This window comes from Hermetia illucens, chromosome 2 (assembly GCF_905115235.1).
Source record: "Hermetia illucens chromosome 2, iHerIll2.2.curated.20191125, whole genome shotgun sequence".
Classification (NCBI taxonomy): Eukaryota; Metazoa; Arthropoda; class Insecta; order Diptera; family Stratiomyidae; genus Hermetia; species Hermetia illucens.
Window position 1 is genome coordinate 155,172,122 of NC_051850.1, and position 21,835 is coordinate 155,193,956.

The 21,835-nt window shown below is 44.4% G+C and overlaps 1 protein-coding gene across 1 annotated transcript in view; it reads right to left on the bottom strand.

Moving 5' to 3' along the window:
- The window catches only part of LOC119647703 (motile sperm domain-containing protein 2-like), an 81,130-nt gene that overhangs the window by 23,161 nt on the left and 36,134 nt on the right, over positions 1–21,835 (bottom strand). The window contains exon 4 of the mRNA XM_038048788.1: positions 1,052–1,130. Coding sequence (XP_037904716.1) covers positions 1,052–1,130 — 79 coding nt within the window. The remainder of the gene's footprint in view (positions 1–1,051; positions 1,131–21,835) is intronic.

Here is a 21,835-nt window from a genome sequence, read left to right on the forward strand (position 1 = left end):
CCTTGCATTGACACTTTACTAAACCTAATTTAGTGTGATAGAAACTAGATTAAGTATCGCATAGGTGAAGACCGATCCCGACGCACGTCCGCTCCATTCGACAGCACAACTCAACTTCCAATTTGATTCGCATCTTTATCAGTAGTAGCAACAATGACTCAATTCCAGGATTATCCTCGAATGTATGTACTACTACTGCACTTAAAAAAGTTGGTACCTGGCTTGCGGCCTTCCTTGAAGCTAACTTTACTATTCTCTGAGCTGGAGAAGACTTGTTTATCTAGAGAGAGGGGCCTTAATTAACCCAAACAATTTCAAAATCAATCTAAAAGCATCATCTAAACGACACAAAAGGTTAACCTTTGCGTGTGATTAAAGGAAAATCGCTTTTTTATTGAGAATAATTATGCGTAAATTTGACCACACTAAATTGACAGTGAGACTATAAAAATCTAACTAAAATCGCATAATGGAGCACATTTGCGTATGGATAATCGCATCGATGGAGTTAGGTAAATTTGAAATGTATTTCGTCCAAAAGTGGAGTTGCCGATTTGCAATAGATTGAAAATATAAATTTTGAAAAAAAAAAAAAAAAATTAATAAATTAGTATAAAAAAATCCGTGGAAAACATGGAACACTCTGTGTCCGATTACGTGTTTGAACCAGTGTAGTTATACCGAATTCATTAGGGAAAGTAAATAAATAATGTGCGCGAGAGAAGGTTGAAGCCGGCTGAGCTAAAAGCAGAACATTCGATCATCGGCGAACAGGTTCCAACTATGGAAAGTTGAACGAATACAGCAAAACCCCGCTCCTACGTGGAACCATCCAGTGCCCAGTGCGAAGCTAAATCTTTATGCAAATCGCAGCATGGCAAGTTCTCCGCCACTGGGGATTTAAAGCCACTCGAGTAAGGGAGCAGAAAAAGAGGGAATTTCACCTGGTTCAAACCGACAATTGAGCAATTGCATGCGGGAAAAGGCGCCTAGGATAAAGTTCTTGTTTTTCTTTGCGAATGTAGACCTGCCAAGCAAAAACTTTTCTTACCTTCGTTCCTGTCGGTGCTCGTGGACTGCGCCGTGTCCGACATTGGAGAGTCTGGCGGACTGGAGTTGGCAAAATGCACCTGAAACGGGAGAGAACAAAAAATGTATTAGTTCCACCGCATTGCGAACAACCGAATTGCTGGCAAGGGAAAATGCAATTCTGTAAAGAAAGGAAAATTACGTTTCTATCGAATGCGCGCTTGGCGAACTTTCCACGTCTCTCTGACGCCTGCCTGCACAAAGTCGGAAGCTGTTCCGGTCAGTAAACGCCCGGTGGTTGGCCGCTTTTAAGTTTCAGCCAAAGATGCTTTTGCGTGCTGAGACGAGCGCCAGGCGTTCACCTCACCAACGAGACCAAACACCAGCCAAAATACGAAAATAATCCGCCTCGCAACTGGGCGAGATGCTCCCAACTTTGTGCTTTTCACTGTGGCTGCTGCGTCACCCGCAGCTCAAAATTATTCACGATTTCCGCCAGCGAGCACGACACCAAACAACACTCAATTTCTCACTAATTTAAGTCTGGACTTATTGTAGGGAATTTACCGATTGGACGGGGTCCGTGGTCAGGAGCACCTGATGGCAAATCAAGTGTGAATTAAAACTGAAAAAACGTTTTCCTCCTTTCGCACAATTCCTCACACTAATCACGAAAGACGATGTCAAGACGTTCCGTGTCTTAAAAGAAAATTATATTCGCGAAAACAACTAGTGAAAACGAGAAGCGGAGAAAGGAAAAAAATTGTAATTTTGAGCCATTTGACAGTTCTCTTGTCAAAACAAAATTCCGTGTTTGCTTGCCTGGAATCGCGTCGACACTTGACCGCAGTTCACTCGCCGCTTGCTGGGCGGCCGAGATTGTGGAGAACTTCGCCAAGTCGCCGGGCGGATGGGGAGCGCTGATTATGCTGTTGCCGGGCTACGGGCGAGAATCCGAAGATGCGGCGGCGAATCAGCTGACTTGCTCGGCCGATGAATGCGGCGAAGACAGGGGAAGCTTGGCGAACTGGTGTTCTGTTCTTCAATGGGTGTTGATGGGAATGAAGAAAATTGAAAGTGAGGGGTTGCGATTTGGTGCGTTTACATGAGTGCGTGGGCGGATTTTAATCTTCTTTGTGGACGGAATTCGTATCGAGAGATGCGGAAGTATTGCTAATTGCCATATTATTCCAAGCAATCAGTCTTTTTCCTTGCTTATATCATAACAACAATAAAAAAATGCGATGCCACTCCAGAGCTTTGGAAAAATGCAGAATTTCTTAGAGCCTCATATCGGAGAGTAGACCCGTTTCGCGCATAATTGAGCTGATTAAACCAAATTTGATAAAATTAGCATTCCAACCTCCAGGAAATCTAATCAAATCACACATATTATAAAAGCGAACCCGGCAAAGTAAACGGTATAACGATTTGCGAAATTTCCCATGGAAAGTGCGCTCCCTGTACAGAAAAAGGACTTTCAAGCAGCTAGCCGATACCCTGATACAGCACAGCCCTACGCAAAACCCATAAGGGGGGAATGGAAGTCGCAATAGCCACAGTCAACAGAGATCCTGGAGATGAAGCATCAACAAATGATTTTCACAATCACCTGAAGAATGCCGTCATTGATACGGCCACAGACAGTTGCAAAAAAGTCGGAACGACTGGTTCGACGATGAATATAACCCAACAACGGAACGAAAGAATGCTGCATACCGGGTAACTGTTGCATTCTCAAAAGCCGCGGGCACGGGCGGAGACTCAACACGAACTCCGATGTGCCGAGAAGCGACTTCACAGACGGAAAAGGAAGCCTGGGAAAACCAGCAGGTCTGTGAACTCGAAAAGTACAGGGAGCAACCACACCAGGGGTGCAAGTTTTACCAACAAGTCAGCAGGACCTCGATGCTCATCCTGCCGAGACAAAGAGGGAAATCCGATTTCATATTGGAACGATGGGTTGAGTATTTTGATGAACTGCTGAACAATCAAAACATCAATGAGTTAGAGGTCTCGTCAACTGATGACGACGAACAAATACTGCCACGTCACAGTCCGTGCAATTCATTGGTTTAAAAACCATAAGCCGCCAGGAACCGATGGAATTGCAGCCGAATTGGTTAAATATGGAGGAGACCAATTACACCAAGCGGTTCGTCAACTTATGCTCAAGGTGTGGGGGAGCGAATTCCTGCCGATTGACAAAGAGGTATTATCTGCCCCATACATAAAAAGGGAGATATCACACAGTGCAGCAAATATAGAGGTATCACGTTGCTGAGTACCATCTATAAGATATTCTGCGCTATCTTGCTAGGCCAATAAGCCTCATACGCCCAGAACATCATTGGCCCATACCAAAGAGGCTTCACTCCAAGCGAATTAGCAACAAATGAGATTTTCTGTCTGCAGCAAGCGATGGAAAAACTGTTGAAATATGGGCATCAGTTGCACCATCTTTTCATCGACTTTAAGGCCGCCTATGATAGCATAGCCAAGGTAAAACTGTACACGGCCATGAGAGAAATCGGTATGCCAACGAAATTGATAACACTGACAAGGTTGACCCTGACCAATGTGCGAGGCCAGATAAAAGCAACAGAACCACATAAATATTCGACATCAACAACGGTCTAAAACAAGGGGATGGTCTATCATGCATCCTCTTCAACCTGACCCTTGGAAAAAGTGATCCGTGCTGCTGAGGTAAGCTGCGAGGGGCACCATCCTCTTTAAGTCTAACCAACTGCTGGCCTATTCTGACGATAATGGGAAAAACAACGCGAGACGTACAAACTGCCTTCATCCAGATCGAGCAGGCGGCGATGGGCGCGAGATCTTCGGCTGTACATCAATGAAGGTAGGACAAGATATATGGTGGCAACGTCAGCACCAAAAACCAACCAACCAACAACATCAAACCGTACTGGTCAAACGGGAAGAATCAAGGTAGGAGAATACAACTTTGAGATCGTTGATAATTTCTCCTATCTAGGGTCAAAAATCGCAACCGATAACCGCTACGACGATGAAATCCGCACACGATTGTTGGCAGCCAACAGCGCCTATTTCAGTTTACAAAAACTGTTCCGCTCGAAACATCTCACCATAGGGTCAAAGCTCTTACTGTACAAGACAATGATCTTGCCAGTCCTCATGTATTCCTCGGAGACTTGGGTTCTTAGCAAGAAGAATTGCGAACTCTTGGCCGCGATCGAGAGAAGAATCCTCTGAAGAATTTTTGGCCCCCTTCATGAGGATGAACGATTCCGTAGCTTACATAACGACGAAATCTACGAGCGATACCATGACCATCAGGCTGTGGATAAAATCAGCCTCAATAGGTTGCGGTGGACGGGTCACATAATCCAGGACGCCGGACAGCTTCTAGGGATACCGAATTGGTAGACCTCGGCGCAAAATCGGGATGTCTGCAGTTTCTTATTAAGGCAGGCCTAGGCCGGATACCGGTTGTTACGCCGTTGATGATGATGATAATATATATGAAAGCCGTTTATAACGATATTGAACAGACCGAGAATCCGGCTGATCGGTTGAGTCAAATTAACACTGTGATGCGTGAGAATTTATGAAGGGTAGCAGTCCCCCCGTTCCGCATCCAAATATCTCTAAAGAATGGCTTTCCTAAGCGCCTGAGAGTTTCTCCCTCTTCTTCGCAGCTCGGCAATGCGAACTATAAGATATGCCGAGTGTGGCATTGGAAGGTTGCGGTTCAAATCTCACTGACTCGACGAGCTTGTGTCCATTTTCTGTGAAGCATCTAATTTCGCGTTCGGCTGAAGGTAAATACGGAGCCTACGACCGGGAACTACTGGTTATATAACTAGTGATAAAACACTTTCGTCTCATAATTGATTATTGCCGCTCTCTACTATATGTTTTGCGACTGCTGACTTGACATGCCGTAATAAGTAGCGGCAAAAAAAAACTATTACGGCATATCACGTCAGCAGTCGCAAAACACATAGTAGAGAGAAGCCATAACATTTCCTGGGAGTGTAGGTGCAGCGAAGATATAAACTCCACGCACTATTCTAAAATTATCCATAGGGTGTTGATGTGGTCAATGCAGGAGGATCTGTCGATCAAGCTGTCGAGATTTCTTTTGATGCATTCCAGGATTATTTTTGGTAGTTATCGTTCCGATGCTTGTAGTTCTTCTAAATAAAAATAAAGCTAGGTAGCTGTCTCCTACTACAATATATTTTAATAGTTTAATAAGTATTTCGAGAGCTACTTACTCTTTTGCTCAGTATTTAAGCTACTTAGGGTAACTATTAAAATATATTGTAGTAGGAGAAAGCTACCTAGTTTTATTTTTCTTATTTTAGGTATTATCTTTGCAAAAGCAGGGGCACGCAGATATCCCTCCAATTGCTACACAAAAACCGTATGCCCTTCTTTTGAATCATAACGATCATACTCTTCCTTCCACTCTCTGGGAAAACCTGATATTCAGAGGCTATTCATCAGCGGTCCGATTATTAATTATGATGACGATGTTAAACTCACAGCCCCCAAAAATCTGCGAGAAGTGACAGACGCAACACAGAAGCAACCATCAGATGGTTACCCCTTTCAAGGCCGATGCCAGCGCCTCTCTTGTTATGCACATCCAAGAGACAACTCCTAAATGTACTGCTGATCGCAAAGTGGTCGATATGATTGTTCGTACGGTGATGGGTAATTGAAACTCAACTGACCCTATGACAAGCTTTGTGCTCGTACAACGGGCATCAATGACGAGGCCGTCAAATTTGCAGAAAATCACAAACCTCCCGCTATCATCATTACGGTCGCCATGACGGTGTTTCCCCCATCACATGCCGGAGCAAAGAATTGTCAGATCCCACTTTGCCATTCAGATCACCCATCATAATCACAATGTAACCTTTAGGAAAACTCCCTTGTACTGCGTTTAATTGCTCGTGCCGCAAGAGGAACAGGAGTACTCTTCGGAGTCCCAACCATCTTACTTCGGTTAGGCCCAAACTCTACTGCTTATATCGCTGGGAATCCCACTTAAATTGGACATAGCGAGCATTTTGAGAACCTTCGCTATTTAGAAGCATACGCACATTCCAGAAACCAATCATACTCCGTATTCGATACCCAATAGTCTCAGCCGTTATGTCAGTCTCTATCTAAACCGTTGTTGATGTTTCAGCAGCAATAAAGTTTGAAAATTTGCACTCCACTCCACAAATTGTTATCCCTTTTAGTCGCCTCTGACGACAAGCAAGCACAGCTTTGTATTCTTAAACCCCAACTCACAGGGCTGAATTTTTTCGTTTGGCACAGGTAATAGGAAAAGCCTCTTCAATACACTCTAAAAGTGGTCGATTCGGAGTTTCTAGCTAAACTTCTATCACCAAAATTCTTTTGCCACATAGGGAGCCGTACTTCATTGCCAAGAAGCTCATTGAACTTTGCCCAATCCGTTTGCAGGAACTCGTTCGCAGTCATGTTTTGAAATGAAAATTAAATAGCTTCCCGCCGTTAAGACTGTATTCACTACTTTACCAATAAATATGTTGAGCGTTCGCATGACAGCCTACGAAGGGTTCAAGACTTCTTTCGGGCCCACAGAGGACACCGAGATTCACATCATCATCAACGGCGCAACAATCGATATCCGATCTAGGCCTGCTTTAGTAAGGAACTCCAGACACCCCGGTTTTGCGCCGAGGTCCACCATTTCGATATCCCTTAAAGCTGCACTAAAGCCGTGGTGTTCAATTCGTCTTGGCCTACGCCATCGCTCCAACTTAGGCAGGGTCTGCCTCGTCTTCCTTTTCTACCGCGCTTTCCGCGCAAACTAAGTATTTCCAACAACCATTTCCAGCGATATTGCTTACTCAATAGACCGCAGTCCAGTACCAATGGTATCCTCATGTAAGCCATGGAAGCGACGTCCCGCTCGTATACGGGCTCCTTCCTTATTTGACTGTTAAAATCCCCAAGTATTATTTTAATATCATACTTGGGACAGGCCTCGAGGTTTCGTTCTACTGCCTCATAGAAGGTATCCTTCTCCGACTCTGCAGCCTCCTCTGTAGGGTCGTGAACATTAATGGGGCTTATATTTCTAAACTTGCCTCGCAAGCGCCCATAACAGCATATTTCATTTTTTGGCTGACTAAGAAACCTAATCCGAGCTTTCAAGGCGCCTTCGAGCAAATAACGATTTCGTGTTCCTCATCCCCTGTGGGGAGCAGTGAAGGAATGACCCGGATTCGAGGCACATCGACGCAGGCTGCGCTTGCTTTCCGCGTAAAAAGACTTGGCCGTGCCAAACGCCATAAATTCTATTGTTCTCCGTCCCGAAGTCCACCACGGTTGCGATTTTCTGTGCTACTCGATGCAAAAGGGATGCTTACCTTCCTCATCATTGGCCTAAAGGGTTTGAGATAATTAATCCTGAGAACTGGTTGCACCACTGGTTCCTTTGCAGTTTTTAGCACTCTTTTCACGTCTATCGCTGGTCACGGACACGCCACTCATTGGCACCGAGCACAAAAACTGGTCGCGGTGACGACAGCGTCGAGATCGAGGGCCATCCGTTTCATGGCCGGGGGTCAGGGTCAACGGTCAGCGAGTGTCCGAATTTCCACGCAAAGCGCTAATTCTCGCCCGGAAAAAGGACACCACTTTCTACTTCCGCCACTGCTTCCGTCTTTTTGCCAACGTTATCGGGTCATCGGCCACCGCGGGCGCGCGACGAACGAGTCTCAATTTATCCACCTGTCACGCAAGCGAGGACCAGGATGGCGCGAAACCGAGCTGGGGAGTGAGACTTCCTGTCTGTTTACGGACACTTGCCAAACAACGCAAAAGCTGACACGGCACGACACGCAGCGCACAGACGTACACTCAGCGAAGAGCAATGCACAAATGTCCAAGGGACTCCGCTGAATTGGTCGCCAGGCGTGGGAGAAGTTCACGCACACTAGCAGGTGGTCGTAGAAGCACATGCAAGAAAGCATGAACACAGAGGGGAACTGGGCGATATGTTGCGCGGTATAGGAGCTGGGAAATTTCATGTGAGCGCTGAATTGACCTGGTGCATGGGCAAATGTCGCATGCTAGTAAAATGCCTTTATTGCTAGCAATTTTTCATAAGATTGAAATATTTTTCAAAAAGCCTGACATTATGCATTTTCATGAAATATTTCCAGATGTATGGTACACACACATTTATATCTCAAGAATGGGTTAAGGTTGAGACAAGGGTGGACAGCGAGCCGGAAATAATTTAATTTTGTTGTTTTTCCGTAGAAGAAATATTTTAGGAACCATTCTGAGATAAAATGCTGATAATGCTTCCTTGAAAATTAACTCATAGCTAATTTTATCTTTCAAACTTTTTTTAAGGATTTATCGTACCCTCTTTCAACGACTCTATCTTGTCAGGTAAGTGAGCTCAGTAGGGTGGATCCGCTGGGGAGCTGGAAGAGAATGGTAACCAAATTCTAGGTCGTTATCATGCCGAGGGCTGAAAGGTACCAGGAGCTGAGATTTGACTGCAAACGGTGGTTTCTGGATACCGGGCGACTTACAGTTTCAACTAGTCTTGCCTAGCAAAAAAGGGCTCTGTCGAGGGCGATCTATTTTCCCCAGTAAAACAAAGATTATGGAAATATTTTGGAATATCTATGAAAGAACAAAAAAATCAATACAAAAATGAAACTTCGATTTTTACGATGGAACTGACGAGAAACCTTTAGTTCATTGAATCGATCGGGAACCAAATTCAATTAGGATCCAGCTTTTAACAAAGCAGTCTTCTGCGAGCACTCCTGACTTTGTCCTCCACCAAATGGCAGCAAGGAAGACTCGGTCGACAATGGATAAAGCATCATTTGCAGCCAAGGCTATCGGGGTGATGAATGGGTTTGTGTGTGAACGATAGATCAGGTTACAATAGCTGAGCAAGAAGAACGCAGTCACTACAGTCAAACAAATGATTGCAAGATAGACTAATACGGAATATAGCTTTCTGGGAGCGGAATTATCTTTCTTTGGCACGAGGCCTTTCGTCTACCAAGACGGTTTGCCGGTCGTGACAGCCACATCCTAACAAAGCGCTACAGATCTAGACTCAGGGGTCAAAGTACACCTCCTCCAATCCACGGTGTCATGCGAATCGTACCCTTTGGATAGTTTGCATTGATTGTAACTGACTGTATTCGAACGGAGCCCTCACTGATACCTGGTCGCTGAGTGAGTGAGTAAGCTTGATCTTACTGTGCTACGGGGGGTATGTCACGGGGGACCTCCTAACCCCCATACTAGCGGGATTCAAAAGAGTAAACTTATTAAAAGCATAAACATGCCAAACAACAAAAACAAACAAGTGAGACTCCATACCGCACACTAATTGGTCCATCGTCTGGAGACACACTTCCCCAATCATGGGTTGGGTTATCACACCCAAGAAGGGAAAAGGTGGGAAGTTATGCAGTGTATCCAAGGTCAGCCATTGACCTACTGCGAAGACTGCAACCTACTAAAAGGAGGGTCCAGCAAAAGTACATCTAAGGTCAGTATATCAAACGTCAGGGAGGAGACAGGCTTCAATCGCGCAGGTGTTGAATGGTATCTGCGCTATCTGAAGGAAGGGTTAAGACCAGAAAAGACCCTTAAAGAAGCCCAGGATAGACCTAACCCTTCAATATTGGAGCCAAGAAAGTGGGGAACAGCGAAGATCAGCCCATGAATCGATATACGAACTCAAGAAAGAGATAATCCTGGCTAGATAAAGGGTGAAGGTAGAACCTATACTAATGCAGTGAAGAGTATTCGACTAACTATACTGCCAAAAGTGTTGCTCGCAAGGATGTTATATGGGTGTTTTTGTTTTGTCTCACATTATGAGTTTGAAGATTCAGATCAAGTCTTCGAACTTTGGTTACAGGTGCGAAATGTTAATTTGAGACAATCGAGCCGCTCCCTGAAGGACAAAAAGGTTTTTTTTGTATGTTCCCTACTTCGAGATCTTTCAACTTTGCATTTGGTATTAAGTGCTCTCCCAGATGCCTCGACCTACTTTGCTGGACACTGTCCCAGGACGTGTATAGAGTTTTCGTCATACTCCTCACAAAACCTGCAGGCAGTATCCGTAGATATCCCAATGACCCCAATGACCAGTGAGAATTCCCACCCCCCCCCCCCCCCCCCCTTGCTCCCTTCTTAGCTAATTCATCCGCTGCCTCGTTGCCTTCCAACCCAGTATGGCCTGGAACGCAAAGCATCCAGACCTTGCTTCGCCGGTTGGACGAGCCGAGTGTATTCAGTCTCTCAAGGCATTCCCACACCAGTTTAGAGTTCATCTGGTTGGACTTAAGTGCCTTGATCGCTGCTTGGCTATCGGTGAGAATAGCTATGTTCTGCCCCCTATAGTTCCTTTGCAGATTAAAGGAGGCACATTTGTCTAAGGCGTATATTTCCGCCTGGAATATGCTAGTGTACCTGCCCATTGGCTCAAAGTATCATACATTTTCTTTGAACCAATGACACTGGCACCCGCTCCCTCTGCTGTGAGGCATCCGTCAGTATACCAAATAATCAGTTGCTGGTTGAAGCCGTATGTCGGAGCCACGCTCTCTCAGTTTGCCTTGTTACTCCACCGTGTTTCAAACTTTTTATGGTATCAGTAATTCGGGATACCGTCTAGAAAGAAGATCAATCTTCCTTCGATTTAGGCATCTCCCCGCCTCACTCATACTACCGGCCATCCTGAATATTGCCCTCCTTGCCTGCATTTGTATGTGGAGATGGAGATGTGTTAATCCCCGAAGGACCTCCAGGGATGCTGTTGGGCATGTCCTCATTGCTCCACTGATACACACACAAGTCAGCCTTTGAAGCTTATGTAATTCCCTGGCTTGTGTGCTGAGTTCGGTTCTTTCTGCCCAGATTACCGCTCCATAGGTAATCATTGGACTTACTATTGCAGTATATATCCAAAGTGATCTAAGGGATACATATATCAACTAACTGGCCACTTCCCTGTAGGCTACATATCTACCAGAAAGGCAAATCCACGGAGACAGCACTCCATGAACTGATGGCAAAAATTGACAAGACAATGTGCGATAAAGAATACGCCTTGGGCGCGTTTATGGACATGGAAGACGCCTTCAATTATGCCTCATTCGCGGCGATTCGCAACGCGGCAAGACACCATAGAATCGATCCGCTGTTAATCAATTGGATCCTTCACATAGCATATGAAGAAAGTGGAGTGGATAAAGATTCACATATTGGTCGGAAAGAAGTCTATTGAGGCAGAGTGACTTTAGGGGTTTCCTCTGTTATGACTCCTGGTAATGACACCTTGCTTTGGCTCAAGCATTTGCGGACGATCTAGCCGTAATAATCGACAAGTTTGCGAGCATAGTGTGTGAGCGCATGAATGCAACATTGCATGTACTCCACAGTTGGTGCCTCCATAATGGACTCACGGTGAACGCTAGGAGGACTGGACTATTTATGTTATGCAGATTGCTCCAGTGGTGTAGGACTGCGATAGGTAAAACCAGGGGACTTTCACCAAGCCGAATTCATTGGATGCATATATCTATAATAAAACCCATTTTGATGTATGTGGCTGAAACTGAATTTTCTTAACAGCAGGAAGCTGCTAACGCAGATTCAGAGGCTCGGTTGCCTATGTATTACTGGAGCAATGAGTAGTACCCCGATAGTAGCACGTGAAGCTATTCTAAATTTACCCCCAATCCATGTAAACATTGCTAACGACACATATAGTCTTGATATTATTGGCACGTGGAAAGGTGGCCAATCATACGACCATGCGTCCATCTGAAAATTTCTTGGTAAACATCATTTGAAGAAATTTCTTGGCAAACATCATTTGGCTTTGATGCCCGTCGATCATATGGTTTCCAAATTCGTCTTCGAAAAGACATAATAATATAATAGTAATCGTTGGCGCAACAATGTAATTGGATCAGGACCTTGAAGTGTATTAGAGCACTTCATTCAAGACCGTAACAGTACGCTACACAACACTGTAGAAGGCAATGTGGTCAGCATTGTGCTCGCCCGAAATTATTACCCTGATTTGACTCAGCTACTCATTTACAGCTGAGTCGACTGGTATCCGACGTCAACTCACGATACAAATCCCTCTGCCACCATTGAGATTTGAACCGCGATCTTCGGTACGACAGCTTTGTACTCTAACCACTCAGCTATCCGGACAGATCCTGAAAAGACATACTCCATCATAATCAGCAAAGGAGAAAAATCTTTTGGGATTACAGACTTAATAATCTTGACATCAGTCATGGAAAACAGATCGGGCGCAGGGGTGTTCCCGGGAAATCCGATTACGGAACTGGCTCCACCTCCCGGAAAAATGAGAACAATGTTCCAGGCGAAGATATATGCCATTTTATTGGCAGCAGAATAATGTTTGCGGCAAAAATCATTCGAATCTGTTCTGACAGTTGGGCGGCATTATCAGCACTAAACAGCAACGACATATCAAGCCAGTTGGTGTGGAGTTGTCATCAGGTGCTGCTGAAACTTGGCTTACTGAACGAAACTTTCCCGATCTGGATGCCAGGGCACTCAAACATCAAGTGTAATGAGGAGGCTGACAGACTGGCTCACTAAGGTTCTGAATCCACAATTGTAGCGCCAGAACCAGCTTTTGGCGTTAGCCATCTACTGTCAGGTCTATTCTGAAGGATAACAAGGATTCACAAAGCCGAATGGAGAAATTTGAACTTCAGCCGGCACGTTAAAATCTTTGTGATGGAAAACATTTTTGTTGTCTCTTAAGAAGTGGGACATGAAAACTCAAGTATGCGTTTTAACGGAACACTGCCCCTTGAACTACCACATTGGAAAAACTCGGTGTGGTGATCTCGGCCATATGCAGCCAATGCGAGGACAAACAAAAGACGGCCCCGCACTTGGAATGTGTCTGTCTCTGGAGAATGTTCTTAGATTCGTGAAAACCTGCGAACGCCATCGGTGAGATCTCCGGGGATAGTACAATGGGCCTAGCAAAGGTCTGAGTGCTTGGAGCTGCGTTTCCCCCCATTAAACTAAACTAACTAATAGCGGAATCTGCTGGATAGTTTGTGGTGGTAATTGGTTTGATAGATTGTTTTACGGATGAGCCCGACTTTCGCTGAGTGAATTCAGTGATTTTATAAATGTTGTGATGAGGCCCGCTCCAGGACTATTCCAGATGGGTTGAAAAGTTAGGCTAACACACAGACGGCGCTGCTAGTATTAAATCCATATGATTTTTAGTCAACCCTAACCTTCAAAAGATACATGAACAAATTTGATAGCTGTCGGACTATTAGTTTGTGGAATAGTGCATTTTGAGTGAAGCAACTTTTGTTAGTTTGCAGAAAATGGATAAAAAGGAATTTCGTCGTTAATAAAGCATTGTTTTTTGGCAAAAACAAATTACTGTTGAAGCCAAGGCTTGGCTTGATAAACATTATTCGGACTTTGCACCAGGAAAATCAACCATCCAGAAGTCAATTGCTAACTTTAAACAAAGTGAAATGAGCACCGAAGACCATGCACCTCAAAGAGGCTGTTGTTGACGGAAACATTAAAAAATACACAAAAAAATTTTAGATGACTGCAAAGCGAAGTTTATCGAGATAGTTGAGGCTCTAAAGAGATCAAAGGAACATATTCGACATATGTTTGCGTATGCGAAACCTCTGTTCAAGTGGTGGTGGTAATCGACCAAAAATAACAACGAACTGACGATATGAGCAGTGTTTGAAGCTCTTCCTTTGTCGGGCGTCTGCCTGTCTTTCTGCTGAACCGATTATCACGAAATTTGGTGAGAACATGTGGACTGTGGGGTATCAAATGAAAGGGCGCGGTTAGTACTTTCTGAAACTGATTTATTTCTGATATTAGATGAAATGTAGAGTGAGGATTTGAAATGTCTGCTCCAAAAAGTGAAACAGGTCTCTTTCTCAGAATCTATCAACCGAAAAATCTGGAAAAAATGACAGTGATGCATCTATACAAAATCTGGGCCTCAAAATACATCTCGTTCCGATAGCTGGACAAATAGAGTTAATAATAGTATATTACCATGTTACTACGAATTATATTAAGCGTCCTGGCAAGAAACCGTAAAGCTGTCATCGCTTAATATTTTTTAAAGTTTGGGTGCTAAGCCCTAAACGAGGGGTCCGTGGACCAAAAAAAGAGGGAGTAAGCTGCTCCCTATTTTGTGCGGTCCGGCATTAAGTGGATGAGGACTTAGGACCCCGCAATTCTTAAAAAAATGTGTTCAGCTCTGACCAAACTTTGCTCCAAAGTATGGGCGGATTTACGCTCAATATAATTCGTAGTCATGTTGTATTCTGCGAATTATATAAAGGAACACTTAACACCTGCGAGCCGCTTCGGTTACTGTGTTCTCAGGGCTGAGGTGAGGCAGCATCTGACGATTTGCCTCTGCACTGGTAAGAAACCGTAAAGCCATCATCGCCGTATATTTTTTGAAGTTTGGGCGCTAAGCCCTAAACGAGGGGTTCGTGGACCAAAGAAGAGCGAGTAAGTTGCTCCCCATTTGGTGCAGTCCGGCATTAAGAAAAGAGGCACTAAGTGGTGGCGAGGGACGTGGTACTGGTTAATGTCAGCATATGAGGGGTTTACGGCTAGTCAAGTGAGGTTTTTTTCTCGAACCTCTTCCAGAAAGCGCCAATCTTTCCATTATGCTTGAAATGGTAGGGGGCGAACAATTAGGATGGGGTAGGTCACCGCAGGGCGACCATATCATCGGGCCTCCTATGAAGAAGAAACGAAGACAGGGGCCTCTCGTTGCAAAGGTACGCAACTCAGAGCTAATCCTCCCACGTCATTCATTCTGCGGGTTAGTTTTTTCTTTTGATTTGCTCCCTTCCATTTCTAGGTCTTTAGGCAGTTTATCTCCTTTGAAAAACAAAATCGATGGTATCAACTTGCCTTGAAACTTCACGTCTCTAGTAGAGTAGTTTACTCCGGGTGGGTTTAGTTGTTTGTTTGTTTAGTCAAGGCACGTGAGAAAATCTTTATGTTCTTACAGGGAGATAATATTGTTGGATCAAGAATCTCGGCCATCATTTCGCCGAACTGTTAGCATTATTATTATCTCCAGCACATGCCGTCCGATACAAAATGTTATCTCGCGCAGTCGGTGTTCCAGACTGGCAAACCTGTCAGAGAAGTTTGGCTGGGCGATAGTTTTCATCGTAACAAGGAGCAAGAAATTTTCGAAGATCTCATCGTCATGCAGATGTATGAGGGATGGAGTAAGGAGCTTGCATTCACTCACATATGCTTTCGACCAGGTCTTAATTGGTAAACTGCGCGACGGAGGACACGGCAGAGCTTAGGGCCATAGTCCTTAAACTGCTGGAGCTGGAAGGTAACAACACATAGGACGGCAAAGATAAACTTCTTATGATCGGGGTACATGGCCGATCCTTGGATGCAATTAAACACCGTAACTGCTTTATTAAATGCAGATTTGGCAGCATACCAGTGCATGTGTAAGGGAAAAACCCAGGAGAGGTACTTCGGAGGATACATCGGTGAAAAGACCATCGAGGTCTCCAAAAGAATCGCGGATGCTATAGAGGCTCTGGAGAAAGTCATCCGTGGTGTTGAGGTAAACGCGAGGGGTACGAACCTCTTTAAGTTTACTCAGCTACTGGCCTAGCTGACGATATTGACATCATGGGAAGAACGACCCGAGACGTACAAACTGTCTTCATCCAGATCGAGCAGGCGGCGCGAGATCTTGGGCTGCACATCAATGAAGGAAAGACGAAATATATGGTGGCAACGTCAGCACCGAAGACCAACCAACAACATCAAACCGCACTGGTCAAACAGGAAGGATAAGGATAGGAGAATACAACTTTGAGACCGTTGACAATTTCTCCTATCTAGGGTTGAAAATCACAACCGATAACAGCTACGATGATGAAATCCGCGCACGGTTGTTGTCAGCCAACAGAGCCTATTTCGGCTTGCAAAACCTGTTCCGCTCGAAACGTCTCACCATAGGGTCAAAGCTCTGCCGGTCCTCATGTATTCCTCGGAAACTTGGGTTCTCAGCAAGAAGAATTACGAATTCTTGGTTGCGTTCGAGAGAAGAATCCTCCGAAGAATTTTTGGCCTCCTACATGAGGATGGACGATTCTGTAGCCTACACAATGACGAAATCTATGGCCGGTACCACGGCCGTCTGGTTGTGGATAAAATCCGGCTAAACAGGTTGCGGTGAGCGGGTCAACTAATCCGTATGGATGAGGTTGATCCATCCCGGAAGAACAATATCTAGAAAAAGAAGATGAAGCAGACCCTGCCTGATATGGAGCGATGGCGTAGGTCAGGACGCCAGACAGCTTTTAGGGATATCGAAGTGGTGGACCTCGGCGCAAAACCGGGGTGTCTGGAGTTCCTTATTAAGGCAGGCCTAGACCGGATACCGGTTGTTGCGCCGTTGATGATGATACTTTTAGAATTGTTCGCCTAGTAGTGGACCAGCGTTTTGACATTCTCGCCTAGAGAAAATAGATGTTGATCTGAGGTCTTGATGCTTCCCTAGTTGGGCCAGCAAAGGCCTCTCTCTTATCCTTGGGAACTGAATCAACTGGCCAGCACTTAATATGAAAATCAGGCGGTATAGTGAATTATGAATTGCTTCTGTCTCTCATTGCTTTTCCGATTCTGCTAAGTGAGTAGGGGGTATATATTTTCGGCTCTACTTATTGTGTTTCTTATCGCCTGGGAAAAGTATCAGTTAACGTAATACTCAACATAAAACGGTACACCTACATAACAATTTTCAGCAGCCAGGATGCAAATAAACATGTTTATTTTGTCCATGTTATTTTTGGTAACTTTTGCGATATCTCCTATAGTTGAGAGTCATTGGACTCTGAACATTTGACTGCTTTTGATTTGGTATTTTTGTCTTACAAAAGCTTCAATAAAATCTGCAAATCTGATCTTGATAAAGCAAAGAAAGCCTGGAAAAATGCAAACAAATCGTATTTACGGAAAACATGTTTGCCAAAATTCCAAAGGTGGGATGAAAAGCGCAATCAGAAAATTGCCACGTGCCCAACAGGCATTTAGAACAAAGCGACTTTTTGGTTTATCTTTACTTTCCCTTCGTCGCGGTAATCTATTTTCCCGGCATTGGGCCTGTTATCCTTCCAAATCGATCCCGTCTTCAATAACAACAACAACAACCCTCTGGAAAATCTATTAGCCATCGACTGCGAGCGTGTTTGCTTGATAGAAAAGGCATTCGCGTTGTCGATTTGACCTTATGCGTTATCATATCGTCAGCTTCAAAACTGGCTAAAAATAAAATCCTTTCCAACCCCTTTCTTGGCGCTTTCATTGAATTTCTCATCCTCCCCACAGATATCCGTCCTTATAGCGATGAACAGCGAGCGATTCTTGTTGACGCGAGAATATGCTATAAAGGACACAGTTGGCCATATGGTGGACACAAGCTTGTCGCCAGCGGTTCTGGATTGAAGTGGGTTAGCGGGGGGGGAGGGGGGCGTGTAAATAGCGGCAAATTGGGTTGATGTCTAACTTATCTAGATGCAAGCATTGCGTTGTGTTGTACGAGTATTTGCGAATGGGTTTTAATTGATGGAGGGACAGCATGGAAGTCGGTTGCAGGACATTTCTATGTATTTCGGTATTGTCAACTCTAATTGTCCTTACAACGTGTTCGTGTGCACAATCAGAACTACATAGCGAATTGCAATTCCAGAACAGCTAATTACACCACATAAACACCAATGCTGAGCACTAACAGCTAAATACACTTTTAATTAAAAGACCACGGACGAGTACACATTCTCCAATATTGCATAATTGCAATTCTTTGTTTCGTGACTAGTTTTCGTGCTGAAAGTTTGTCTTTTATTAGCCGATCTAGTGTGACAAGCTGACCGTATTAAGTGGCTGTCGCCCTAAGATAAAATCTATATTCACGTAATGAATCGCTTGCCGTGGAAGAAGGTTCTCGCTGAATGTTGTCTGGTTGCAATTTCTGTTCTTAACAGGATTATCCGTCACGCAATCCCTATAGATTTGCTGCTTTTTGCTATTTTCAATTGGGATGGTATCTAGTCGTGTTTAGATGCAGGGTTATGCCACTTCGATGCCAATCTTATAGTTATAAACTATCTTCATTTTTCTCAATAAGGTCTAGAAGAAAGTTTATAGGGATTATAGAGTGATGATGATTCTAGAAAGAAGAACAAGAATAGTAATTGCCGAAGATTCGCATGGATAAGGACAAGCTCGTCCAATATCTGCGCATTCAAAACCCCAGGATTCCCATGAACGACTGGGTAGCCATCAAGAAGGAGGAACTCCAGAAAAACAGCCAACTTTTTTTGCTCCGTATAAACAGACATTGCCTGGAGGCACTGGAAAAGGTAGACTGAATGCAAGGGCTAAAGGGATCCGTTCTGCAAAACTAGACGACGACCTGGATCCAATCAATGCCGCCAAAGAGCTGTTGGAGGAGATGAGGATCAATGGTCCGATGGCGACTGACGGACCCCGCACGCAAGCAGATCATGCTGAGGGTAATGCAGATAAATCGCACTAATCTAGGAGCCTTGGGTCAGAGGCGACCGAACCATCAAAGGGCTCCAAAGCAAATATTATTATTTATTCCACAGCACAGGAGACGCTGATCAGGACAGACCTAGAGCATGTATCCTCGCGAGGAAGAGTCTGCACGCTTTTTTGTGTCTGGACCTGAGTTCCAGCGATCTAGTCGTGGTCAAACTGGAGCAGGTGGAGGTAGAGAACGTGTATATTTCCTCGGCTTCAATGCAATCAGCTCCGGCAGAGAAACTACAACATTTGACGAGCACCATAGCAATAAAGAAGGCCAACCTGTTGATAGGTTGCGACGTCAATACAAAGTATACGCTTTGGGGCAGCTCGAAAATCAATGAGAGAGGTGAGGCATTCTTTGATTTTATTACCACTGCAAACCTATTGGTGTGTAACAGGGGCAGTACACCAACCTTCCACTTCCTCAGCTTGCAGAACTGTGACGGTTAGGGGGATTTCCCTGATATCACCCTACTAGCCGACAGTGGGATTCTTAGGGTGGAGAACTAGAGAGTGTCTGACCAGAGTTCCTTCTTAGATTATAGTTTGATACTTTTCAGTGTAGATTTCGCCGCAGAGGTCTCCAAACCCTTCAGAGACCCCAGCAGGTCAAGTAATTAAGAACAAATTTTACGGTACGCAAATTGGCAGGATTGGCACGACAGACGAACTGGAATCAAAGGTTGAGGCTCTGGAAAAGGCATTCAGCAAGAAGACATTGCCACTCTAGTTGGATCTGGGAGGCAAACACTTAACCAGCTGTGAACAGAGGCACTCTTCAGGGTGGCGGCATTTTTCTGGTGCTCTGATTAATAATAATCGATGAAATATTGCGGATATTGGGTAGCAACGCGGTGAAGGTAGTGGCGTATGCCGACGACTTGGTGATATTAGTGTCAAGGATGTTTCCCCGCAAGAGACTACTGTATTACGATTCGGACTTGTGGACCTAAGACACACCGAACAACCTGCGGGGTTCCACAAGGATCGGTCCTCAAATTTCTTCTGTGGATAATAATGTACGGTGGAATTTCCAGGTTAAAACTCTCCTAAGGAGTGACCATTATCGGTTTCACAGATGATATCGGTTCGAATATGGTGGCACAAGACATCAAGGAGATCGAGATTTTGAGAAACGAGGTAATTTGGGAAATCAAATCCTGGCTAGAGGGCGCAGGTCTAGTGCTGGTAGTTTTAATCACCAAACGAAGGAAACGAACGTCGATGAAGATTAGGATTGACGAACAAACCATACGCTCGTTGGCTCCTTATCTCCAGAGTCGTTAGCTTTAAGCAGATCCTGTCTGGGCCTTGGTATTGGAACATGAAGCAAATAGGAAAAAGATTTCAAGCCCATACCAAATAAGTACACTGCGACATCGTGTGCCAACAGCACAACATTTGACGAAGCTGCATGCAGGATAGCAGGCATGGTCGCCGTCGACATTTTGGCGAATGATTCTCTTAAAGGGAGCTGGACTTACAGAATTATCCCAGATGTCGCAAAGTGGATTAAACGACGCTAAGGAGACGACGACAATCTTACCCAATTCTTAAGTGGACACGGAGGGTATCGCGCATATCTTTACCGATTTGGGCGTGACACCTGTGATATGATTCATGAGGATGTGGATGTGATACAGAATATGATCTTCAAGTCGTGAATATTCGGTTTGGTTGCGCACGTGGAAGCGTAGTCAGGAAGTCACTATGGTTTCAATGGGTTTAAGACATTTTTTGATGGCTTATTGTCCTACTCCCAATAATGGTGTTAATTCTTCTTACTTCTGAGTTTCGACCATTCTCTACCTTTGAAAACCGTGTTCCTACCGTTGGTATGCTCAGTTCACTTATAAAGCGGCCACCATGGACATTTGAAAACCGCTTGCACTAAATTGTAAAAATTTGGTGGATGAAGAGTGCGTATTTTCAGAGAAAAGTGTGATTTACTCAAAAAAAATCATTATTTTTAATCGAAAAAATATTCCGCTTTTCGCTTAAATATAAGTCATTATATAACTTTGTTAGTAATAGTTTTATTCATTTCAAACTTCTCAAAGGTTGTATGTTATCCCTTATATCACTGCCTAGATTTCGTCTGAATATATCATTGTGATTTTTTTTCAGATTTTTCGGCTGAATAGATTCTGAGAACGAGACCTGTTCCACTTTTTGAGGGTGATATTTTGAGCCGCCACTCCCCTATATTTAACCCGATATCAAATATGAGAGTTTCGAAAAGTAATAATTGAGCCCTTTCATTTGATACCACACATGGCCATATTCTGTGAAAAAAAAATTTTGCCCTCCCCTTTCGCAGTTATGGGGACTCAACACTACCGGCTGCTGGCAATATATAAAGGGATTCACAGACCACACGTTCTCACCAAATGTCGTAATAATCCGGAAGAGCTGTTGGAGATCTGCAGCAGAATAGGTGAGAACAAAACTCCGGGCCTGGACAGCATACCGAACAGAGCCCTTAAACTCGCCGTAAAATCTAGACCGGACATGTTCACTGAATTTTTTGAAATCTACCTATCCGAGGGATATTCTCTACAGCATGAAAGCGGCTGGTAAACCTTCAGGTGAACAATTCTCTTATAGCCCCATATGTCTTCTATACACCTTGGGAAAAATGTTGGCTATTTACAACAAATTACTCCCAATTGTCGAGAGTCAAGGAGGCCTTTCAGATCAGCAGTATGGGTTCCGTCAAACAAGATCAACCATTGATGCCATTAAAATGGTAACTGGCTTGGCAGAAAATGTAATTCACTGAAGGGGCAGAACCAGCAATTCGGGCAATTGGAACCTTATACGAAAGTGCCTGGACACGATTGGTGTTCCCATCAATAGTATCTCGCAGCAAATGTTGATAGCTACCTGCGAGACTGGATGATCTTGTGTGACATCGATGATGGACCCAAAGAGTACGTTGTCTCCGCGGGTGTCTCACTGGGCTCCGTACTCTGCCCACTACTGTGGAACATCATGTACAATGATGTACTTAACCTTCCAGAGAAGGCCACGGTGGTGGGTTATGCCGATGATATAGCATTGGTTGTAGTCGCAAAGCATCTAGAGGATGCTGAGTTATATTCTCACGAAGCAA